Source organism: Panthera tigris, chromosome X (assembly GCF_018350195.1).
Source record: "Panthera tigris isolate Pti1 chromosome X, P.tigris_Pti1_mat1.1, whole genome shotgun sequence".
In the NCBI taxonomy this organism is placed as follows: domain Eukaryota; kingdom Metazoa; phylum Chordata; class Mammalia; order Carnivora; family Felidae; genus Panthera; species Panthera tigris.
Genome location: NC_056677.1, coordinates 19,661,920 through 19,672,500, shown reverse-complemented (window position 1 = coordinate 19,672,500; position 10,581 = coordinate 19,661,920). Strand labels below are relative to the sequence as shown.

The window sequence follows — 10,581 nt, the reverse complement described above, 5'->3', positions numbered from 1 at the left end:
ACAGGCATGAAACAGACTGTAACGGAACCAAATATACATCTACAGAATTGCCAAATGATCCATAGTAAAAACTGGTTATTTAAAAGCAAGCCATAGTCTTTATCCTTTAACTCCTGGCCACTTCTTTTTGGCCAGTCTTAACATCCAGATGCAGCAGGCCACAACTTTCTCAGTATCTATTTAGTCTGACGTGTCCTTCCTGAAAGTGGTCATTAGTTGTGTACACTGGACAGAAATACAAATAATCAAAAGCCAAACTGGCAGGACACAAATTTGCCACGTGGTTTATCATCAACCCAAACGCATTACTTCCAACCTCGGTTTTTCCGTTTTCCTACAAAGAGCCTCCAAAGTACACCCTGTAACAAGCTCTTCATTTCTGAGAAACAAAGAATACCCATTAACTATACAGGTTTTGGGGAAGGTGGGTTTTAATATCCTTTATAAGATGCAGTAACAGAAGAAGAAAGAAAAAGGAAAGTTTTGCCCTCCTGTGCATTTTGGTTAGTCACTTTTCTGTTTAAACTTTCTGCGAACCATTATTCAACTTCTCAATATATTCTTCCCTGAAATAGTGCTTGAAAATAGACACGATGTGCTGCTGGCACTTTTCGATGTTTGAGGAAGCGTTTCAGTTTGCACAACATCCTGATGCCTACAAACTCGGCACCCCTCCTTCCCTCATCTGCGGCTTTGGGGTAACCACCACTTCTTCCAAAATCTGATTCGGGGAACCCCTCTCCGTCCCCCCTCCCCCAGGGAGGCAGGCCCGCCTAGGGACCTAAGGCCACCTAGAGGGTGCCGCCCAAGCCAGGCCCCCAGGTGGCAGCCGAAACACGGGTGCACGTGTCTCCAGGCCCTCTCCACCTCCCGCTTTCCTGTGCCACCCGTTACCCTCCCCCCTGGCGGGGCACCACCTACTCTTGGCTTTGCTGAGGTGCAGGGAGTGATCAGCGGCCGAAACCCGGGACGTCTCCCCTGGGTACACTTGTCCACCCGCGTAGAAGTGACACTCTTCTTCGCGGGTTCGGGGCCTCTCCTCTGCCTCCCAAGCCCGCAGAGCTCCGGCTGGCAGCAAGAAGAACAGCAGGGGCAGCATGAACAGTCTTCGGCTCCGGCCAGAGGCCGGAGTGGTCGTGGCTAGCGGCGGCGGCAGCGCCTCCATGACCACGCGAGCGCAAACACACGTCCCTAGGCGCGAGCGCGACTTATCCCGCCGCCAGGCGGCTACAATCCGCGCCGGACGCCCGCGTGAGTCGGGGCGCGGCCTCGCGAGACCTGCTCCGCCCCTCCCGCCCCCCTGCACCCGCCCTATTCCCCGCTCCCCCACCCCCCGCCCCCCGCCACGTGGGCTCCAGCCCCGCCTACTCGCCCCCAGCCGGCGTTTGCGCCTGCGCCCCAGGGCGGGCCGGGCCGAGAGCTTACTTAGCCCAACTGTGTGAACCAAGGCCGCTCGGAGGCGTCGTGCGTGAGGGTCCTGAAGCGCCACTGCCCCCTCCCCCGCGGTACAGTTTTCTATATCCTTCCACGCCCATCTCTTTCACAGAGCCTCACCGTCACACACCACCCTAAAGTGAAACTAACCTATCTGCCTTTGAATGGCTCGCATTTTATACTTCGAACAGTTACTTGGTTTTCCCTTGAAGTGATGGGTTTGTGAAAAGTGCCATGACTATCCACTCTAGCTGCAGCACTTTTAAGTCCCCAGAAAACTTGGAGAAGAGAGATCTAGCCTTTTACTCTTCTCAAGCAGGAAAGGGCAAACCGGAGGTTTGGTGACTTAAACTTGTCTCAAAGGTGTTTTGTTTTGTTTTTAAATTAAGACTTGAAAAGTTCCCAGAAAAGCAGACTTTTCTCCCAGCACAGTGTTGTTCCGTCTTCTGATAATTACCCCATCATATTACAGGAGGATCCCGTCTATTTTCCTGCGAACTCTTGGCATCTTTCTGAAACCCGCAGAAGTCACCGTGTTTTGCCTCTGTTAGACTGTCAAGCTCCTGGGGTTGAAATCGATGTTTAATTCATCTTTTGTTTCCCAAGGCACCTGGCACTCTGCGACCATTTGCTATTGTAAGCGCTTGATTTTCTAAATGACCCCTAATGTTCCCAACAGTCTTAGTTTTCAGATGCTTTAGCATATTATAGCTGCTACTTGTGACAGTCCTTTGAGGCAGATAGGAAACCTAATTTTTCCAAACTCAAGCCTTACCCCCAGTCCAGCCTATTATATACCTCGGAAGAGTTTGAGTTTGATGGGAATAGGGCTAAAGGTTCCTGGCATCCTACTCCCTCCGCTGCTCCTTCAGGCCCCCAGTCCCTTCCCTGCCCCTGTCCGCCCCTCCTCCCCCCCCCCCCCCCCCCCCCCCCCCCCCCCCCCCCCCGCACTCCCGCGGGTGTTTGCGCTTGTGCTCTGGGGCAGGCCTCGGCTGCCACGTGGTGCCCAACTCCAGGAAGACTGCTTTGTGGCATCCATGGTGGGTGGTCTCCTGTCTTCCTGCCCTCCTTCCCGCCTGCCTTCAGCATTGCTCATCCATGCAGGCCCAGGTCTTCGGAAAGCTTCGCTGGAGATGGTCTCCCACCATTGGTGAGCTGGTGACTGGTCTTCTGCAGTCAGCGCTGTTTTAGATCCTCATCCTTTGGCACCCACCTAACCCACAAAGCTTCGCTACCGCGCGCCATCCTGTCTCCTCACCAAAAGCTGAAATGAACCATTCTGCTTTGGAATGGCTTGCATTTTATACCTTTAACAGACATTTACTTTCCTTTTCCTTGCAGTGAGCTGGGTGAATAGTGATCACTCCCCTCTCCTGTTGTATCCCTTTTAAGTCCTGGGAAAACTTGAAGAAAGGTCTAACCTGAAAAGCAGTATCTCGAGACTATTCTTTTCCAGTGGGAAAGGCACTCTTTCAGCAGGAAGGGCACAGAGGTGACTTAAGCTTGTCTCAAGGTGTGTATAATTTTTAAAAATTAAGACTTGGTAAGTTCCCAGAGAACCCCTTCTCCCAGCACAGCGTTGTTCCATCCTCTGACAATTAACCCCATCACTCACCCATTTGCTAGGATGGTAAGTGAGAACTGTAGGGAGGAGACACGAGGTATACCAGAAAGACAGGGGCCACTGGCAGCCCTTATGCCCCCTGTGAGTCCTGTCTTCCTGTGAACTCTTGTCATCCTTCTGAATCTCACAGAAGCCATCCTAACAGTTTGTCTTTCCTCTCCTAGACTGTCAGTTCCCTGGAGTTGAAATTGATGACGAATTCATCTGTTTCCCAAGGCACCTGGCACTCTTGTGAGCACTTGACTTACTAGTATGTGTGCTGCCAAAGTGAGCACAGCACTTGATTTTCTAAATGACACCTACTATTCCTAACTGCCTTGGTTTCCAGTTCCTTTCACATATTATATCTTTGCTCCTCGTGACAACCCTTTGAGGCAGATAGGAAACCTTCCCTTTCAGACTCCTCTCTCACCCCAGTCCTGCCCATTGTATGCTTTGGTTTTTGTTTCCCAACATCCCTTTCCTGTGGGCAAAGGAGGAAAATATGAAGCCACCTCCCTTTTCTGAGGTGGGGGTCTGGGGAAGCTTGTCCTTACCCATGACGTTGTCTGGCAAGTCTTGACTTTCGGACGGCCCGTGGACAGGAGTCCTTTGACGAGGTTGCTCTCGTTGTTCCCATTCTCCTTCCCTGACCTCCTGTTCCACATGGAAGGGGAGTGGGGCCCGAGGGGTTCGGGACTGATTCCCAGGGATTCGGCTCAGGCCTATGCCCCGAGGTCGGCTTCGGTGATCCATGTTGACTGCTAATCAGCCAACAAGCCTCAGAGAATTCTAGGCCCTAAGTTGGGCCTCTTAGTTTGAGAACTGGGAGAGGAAACTTGAGTGTTATGCCCTGGCACCTCTGCTCTGGGCTGAGCTGAGGCGCCCCAGTTGACAGCAGGGGCTGCCCACCAAGTGGGCCCCAGCGAACCTCCTGCCCACTGGAGAGAGTGGCCAGGTCGGCCAGCTCTCAGGCACCAGCTGTGCTCCTCTTAGTTTCACTGGAATCCCTTGGCAACTGGCATTCTGGGTGTCACTTGCCCTGTCCAATGATGTTTCCTGCCTGCCTGCCTCTTGTAGGCAGACACTATGCTGTCACAGTGGCAGTCACAAAGGAGCTGGAGGTGGGGGCCTTGCCCCCAAGGCACTGACCATCCAGCTGGAGTCAACTGTCCAGATTAATAAGACAAAACCCATCAGGCACAGAGGGGGTGGTTCTATATATAGAATGCATCTCAGAAACACCTGGGGAGCTTAAAAACATTCAAGTGTACTGACCAAGCCCTAGAAATGTTTATTTAAGAGGTCCTTTGTGTGTGGGGGGGTCCAAGTCATCTAGGGTTTCACAGGTGGTATGTCTGGTTAAGAACCACCACTGATGGAGGGCAAGGGCACAGGTTGTGGAGTCAGCCGAGTCTAGGTTCCTGTCGGAACTCTGCCACCTATTGGCCTTGTGGCCTTGGGAAATGTATGTAACCTCTCTGAGCCTGAGTTTCATCTGCAGATGGGAGGCATTAATACCTTTCCCATGTTGTGAAACTGCTATGCTATGAGTTTTATGATATAAATGTAAAACCTGATTAGGAATGTGGGCTAGACTTAGGACTCACTTCTTATGGATATGACAGGAGGAATGCTTTGTGATTTCTTAGGCTCAGTCATAAAGAGGATAGTTTCAGTCCTGTGCTTAGATTGCTCATTCTAGTGGAAGACTTTTTGTCCAAATTACTTTTGAGATAAAATTAATAAAACATGTAATTTATCATTTTAAAATGTGTAATTCAGTGGTTGTTAGTATAGCCATCATGTTGTGCTCTGTGCTCACCACTATTTCCCATTGGATGCTCTTTCCTGCTTTGTCAATGATTAATTGGCCATACATTTGTGGGTCCAGTTCTGGGGCCTCTATTCTATTCCATCGGTCTATGTGTCTGTTTTTGTGCCAATACCATACTTCTTTTTAAAATTTTTTTTTAATGTTTATTTTTGACAGAGAGAGAGAGAGAGAGACAGAGCATGAGTGGGGGAGGGGCAGAGAGAGAGGGAGACACAGAATCCAAAGCAGGCTCCAGTCTCTGAGCTGTCAGCACAGAGCCCGATGCAGGGCTTGAACTCACAGACCACTCAGATCATGACCTGAGCTGAAGTCGGATGCTCAACTGACTGAGCCACCCGGGCACCCCGTACTGTCTTGATGATTACAGCTTTGTAGTAGGGCTCACCACTATTTAATTCCAGAACATTTCCATCACCCCCAAAAGAAACTTTAAGCTCTTAGCAGTCAATTACTCCCTTCCCTCTAGCCCCTGGTGATGACTAATCTGCTTCTGCTCTTTACAGATTTGCCTGTTCTAGACATTTCTTATTCATATAAATAGAATCTTACAATATGTGTCCCTTTGCTTCTGGCTTCTTTCACTTAAGTATAATGCTTTCAAGGTTCATCTGTGTTGTGGCGTATATTGGTACCTCATTCCTTTTTTCTTGTGGTAAAATATACATAACAGTACCATTTTAACCATTTTTTAGTGTATAGTTCAGTGACAGTAAGTACATTCACATTGTTATGCATTCGTCAGTAGCCTTCAGATTTTTTCATCTTCCCAAATTGAAACTATACCGATTAAACAATAAGTCTCCATTCTCTCCTCCCTTCAGGCCCTGGAAACCACCATTCTACTTTTGGTCTCGAATTTGACTATTCCAGGTGCCTCATATAAGTAGAATCACATAATATTTATCTTTTTGTGTGTGGCTTCTTAAGCTTTGTGGGGAAATAGGTTCTACTTACATAAACAGTTTAGAAAAAAAGCTTAGGGTGGAAAGCCGCCACCACTGGGCGAAAGTGCCCGAGGTTAGCTAGTGAGATATTGTAATGGGATCATGAGTACTTTCCATATGATGCCAATATACTATTGCACTTTGATCACAAACTCCACTTGCGCCCCAGACCCTTTGCTTCTTACACACGCAAGTAAATGATTATTGTTGATTGTTTTCTCCATGTTCACGTGTGTAAGATCTTGTTTTCTTCACAGTCGCCCGTGGGTGATATCTTGTGAGCTCAATAAACATGGAGATGAAACCCCTGCTCGGGGCTCTTGTCTCCCCCTGGACATTAGCTTCTCTCATATTCAGTGCTGTGTCTGCTCTCTTGCTAGACAAGAGGGAACTCCAGACTCATGGTTTGCGACAAAGTTTAATGGTTTCTGTGTTGTAGCGTGCATTGATACTTCATTCCTTTTAATGGCTGAACAATATTCCATTGTATGGATGTACTAATTTTGTTTCCCCATTCATAAATTGTTGGGTTTTTAGGTTGTTTATTCATTCATTCATTCATTCATTCATTCATTCATTCGTTTATTTACTTAAATCTCTACACCCAACATGGGGCATGAAGTACCTGAGGTCAAGAGTCGCATGCTCTACTCACTGAGCCAGCCAGGCACCCTGGTTGTTCATACTTTTAGACTATTAGGGATGATGGTGCTGTGAACATTCTTGTACAAGTTTTTGTGTGAACATATGTTTTCCCTTATCTTGGGTATACGTTTAAGACTGGATTGCTGGGCTATATGGGAACTCTATGTTGAACTTTTTGAGGACCTGTCAAAGCGTTTTCTAAAGGAGCTGTACCATTTTACATTTATACCAGCAATGTGTGAGGGATCTGGTTTCTCCACATCCTACTCAACAGCTGGTATTGTACATTGTTTTGGTTATAGTCCTCCTATTGTGTGTGAAGCAGTATCTCATGGTGGTTTTGATTGGCACTGACCAAATGACTAAAGATGTTCAGTACCCTTTCAGGTGCTTATTGGGGATTTGTGCATAGTCTTTGGAGAAATGTCTATTGAAATACCTTGCTCATTTTGTAATTGGGTGGTTTTTCTTTCTGCTGTTGAGTTATAAGTGTTTATATATTCTGGATGATCAACCCTTTTCAGACATTAGCAAATACTTTCTTCCATTCTGTGGGTTGTCTTTCTACTTTCTTGATAGTAACCTTTGATGCAAAAGGTTTTAATTTTGATGAAGTCCAATTTATCTATCTTTTTTACACCTATGTTTCCTTCTAAGAGATTTATAGGTGGTATTTGATTATTTTTGAGTTATTTTGTATATTTTTGAGGTACGGCTCAAAAATATTTTTTGAGCACCTACTATGTGCCATACACTGTCATTGGGAGACAGCAGTAACAAAACAGATGTGTCCCTGCTATCATCAAGCTAAAATTCCAATGGTACTCACAGACCTGAGTCCATGGTCACGTGAGTGCCCTGAATGCATATATGACCACACACTATTTCTGATCTGTGACTGGGGCCAGAGAGTATGAGGACTGTGGGAGAAAGGCATGCCTTCTCATGGTTGGCAAAGTTGTGATATGGGCTGGAGCTCCTTGATGTTGGAGGAAATCCCTGTCTGACACCGTCAGACAGTTGCAGGTTCCTTGAGGGACCTCACAGTGCAAGCCCTGCCACACTGAGTGTCTTTCCTCTGCATAGCCACTTAGACACCCCCTCGGTTCCTAGGTCTTTTGTGACCCACCCCTGTGTTGGGTAGCCCCTTGGCTGCTTTTCCTTTTAAGACAGTATCAGGCCGCTGTCTTTTGTGGGGTCCACATCTGTTCCCTAGAAACATAGGTTTTTCTGCATTTTCTGCCAGTTCAGTTTACATCTAAGGTTGTCATTTTATTGTCCCATCTGCTAAGGACAGTCCAGCCACAGCCTCTGGACTTTACTTGTGTGAGTCAGACACTAGTTCCTCTCATCTTCAACCTACAGGAGACACAAGATTTCTGAAACCTTTGTCATTTGCTTGAGGTAGCAACATTTGTCCCTCTTTCATTCTAGGAGAAGTCATGCACCAAGTCATGAGGACACTCAAGCAGCCTGTGGAGAAGCCAATGGGAAGAAACTGGGCCTCCCACGAACTTCTGGCACCACCATGCCAGCCTTGTCACTGCACCGCCTTGGAACCAAATCTTCCAGCTCCAGTCGATTCTGATGACTGCAGCCCTGGTGACATCTTGACCATAGCCTCGTGCTGTGCCCTGGGCCAGAAGCACTCAGCTCAGCAGTGCCTGAATTTGTGACCTGCACAAACAGTGAGTTTGATGAATCTTCATTGCTGTTTAATTTTGCCATTTTTTGAAACACAGCTCACATCCATACAGTGATTTTTAGTATATTCATTGTTACACAGCTGTTTCTGCTATCTTATTCTAGAACATTTCTGTTACCTCAAAGTGCTACCCCATATCTTTTAACAATCACTCTTAGTTCCCTCACTCTAGTGCATCACCTGACAACAACTAATCTATTATCTGACTCTAAGGATTTCCCTGTTGTGGGCATTTGCTATAAATAGAATCTTATGATGTGCAATCTTTTGTGAATGACTTCTTTTGCATATATATCATAAAGTTTCCAAGGTTGATCCATGTTGCAGCACGAGTCAGTCATTCATTCCTTTTTTTGTTAATGCTTATTTATTTTTGATAGAGAGGGAGAGCGTGAACAGGGGAGGGCAGAGGGAGATACAGAATCCAAAGCAGGCTCCAGGCTCTGAGCTGTCCGCATAGAGCCCGACGTGCGGCTTGAACTCACGAACTGTGAGATCATGACCTGAGCTAAGTCGGATACTCAACCTACTGAGCCACCCAGCTGCCCCCATTCATTTCTTTTTTAAAAAAGACTTTTTGTTAGAGTAGTTCTAGGTTTAATATGAAATTGAGAGGAAGGTACAGAGATTGCTCATATGCCCCCTGTCCCCACACATGCGTAGCCTCCCTCATTATCAATGTTGCTCACCAGAATGGTACATTTTTTGGTGAGGATGAACCTGTATCGACTCGTCGTTAATCACCCAAAGTCCATAGTTCACCTTAGGGTACATGCTTGGTGTTGTACAATCTGTGGGTTTGGAGAAATGAATGACATCTATCTATCATTATAGTATCGTACAGAGTACTTTTGGTACTCTAAAAATCCTCTTTCCTCTGCCTTCACTCCTTTTTATAGGTGAATAATATTTCATAGTAAAGCTAATTTGTTTATCCATTCTTCAGCTGATGGACATTTGGGTTGTTTCCACTTTTGGCCTATTGTGAATAATGCTGCCATGAACATTTGAGGATAAGTTTTTGTGTGGACATATTTTTCAGTTGTCTTGGTGTGTGTCTATACTGGAATTGCTGGACCGTATGGTGACTCTGTTTGGCTTTTTTAAGGACCCGTTACAGTGCTTTCCGCAGCAGCATCCCCATCACATGCTAGTAATGTACAAGGATTCTGATTTCCCCAAATCCTTGCCAACACTTGTTATTGTCCGTGTGCATGATTATAGCCATCCTGTTGTGTGTGAAGTGGTATCTCATTGTGGTTTTGATTTGTATTTGCCTAATGACTTAATGAGGTCAAGCATCTTTTCATGTGCATTTTGGCCATTTGTGTATCTTTTTTGGAGACATGCCCATTGTTTATTTGGGTTGTCTTTTGTTCATAGACTTTTAAGAGTTCTTTGTTTATTCTAGGTACTACAACGTTATCAGATACAATTTACAAATAGTTTTTCTTATTTTGTGGTTTGTCTTCCCTTTTTGATACTGTTCTTGGACATAAAATTTTAAAAATTTTGATAATTTCCGGTTCAATTACTTTTACTTTGGTTGCTTATGCTGTCAGTGTCATACTGAAGAAACTGACGTGAACGCAAGGTTGCAGTATGGCAGAGAAGGAGAGAAAAGTGGGGGCACAGAGGGTAGTGGGAAGTCATGTTGGGGTAAAGTGAGGGAAGGCAGTATCCCTTTGTCCCATCCTTGTAGGAGTTTTCAGGGTGCATGGAGACCCCTCACATATGTGACTGCCTTCATATATCTCTCAGCGAAAACGTCCATATCGGAATATCCCCGTTGTGATGTTGTCTCTGCACTTTCAAGTCTCAGTGTTTAGCCTTTTGGGTTCTCTCAGGGGGACTGTTTTCTAAATTTAAAGGCCCATTAAAAAGTCTCAGTATATTCTGGTTGTTGAGTTCACTGCAGCTTCAGGGATCTACTCATCTGGCTGGCCAATGTAGGCAGTGCTTTGTTTTGGTGAACACTAGCTTCTCACCTTTATGTTCCTTTTGCAGTTTGTATAGCATCACGTCAGTCCTGCAGGCTCTGTGGGTACCTCGCCAGGCCAGGAAGCCTGAGCCCAAGTTTGAGCACATGGCAGTGAAGGTGCCTTGAAGTGACCTGTCTTCATGTGGGCCCCTGGCCCAAGCTCTTGAGCTTTCAGAAGCTTTTGACAGATTGATCCCACAGGATTTTTAATTCCTTCCACTTGGAGGCTAAGGCCATAATATGCTGTTGGGAAAATATAGGTGATGACCTGTAGGCCGAAATGGGATACTTTTATTTGAGCAACATAGTTGTGAAGTTCCTTTTTCTCAGATGAGGTGACTTTTTCTAAGGTTATCTATTCAAATTTGCACAGAGCTTTCCAAGTGTTTCTTTTTTGAGATACTTTTTTGATATTGTTATCCTACAGTTGTT

General features: G+C 46.1%; 1 protein-coding gene and 1 long non-coding RNA gene across 2 annotated transcripts in view; one reads left to right on the top strand and one right to left on the bottom strand.

Moving 5' to 3' along the window:
- PRDX4 (peroxiredoxin 4) overlaps positions 1-4,046 on the bottom strand; it is a 25,508-nt gene extending 21,462 nt beyond the window's left edge. Inside the window, exons 1-2 of the mRNA XM_042974261.1 lie at positions 3,595-4,046; positions 922-1,068 (exon numbers count right to left, since the gene is read on the bottom strand). Coding sequence (XP_042830195.1) covers positions 922-1,068; positions 3,595-3,793 — 346 coding nt within the window. The 5' untranslated portion in view covers positions 3,794-4,046. The remainder of the gene's footprint in view (positions 1-921; positions 1,069-3,594) is intronic.
- The window catches only part of LOC122235339, a 12,548-nt gene extending 4,204 nt beyond the window's left edge, over positions 1-8,344 (top strand). The window contains exons 2-4 of the long non-coding RNA XR_006213405.1: positions 1,907-2,070; positions 2,776-2,947; positions 7,898-8,344. This is a non-coding gene — a long non-coding RNA (uncharacterized LOC122235339). The remainder of the gene's footprint in view (positions 1-1,906; positions 2,071-2,775; positions 2,948-7,897) is intronic.
- The last annotated feature ends 2,237 nt before the right edge of the window (positions 8,345-10,581 follow it).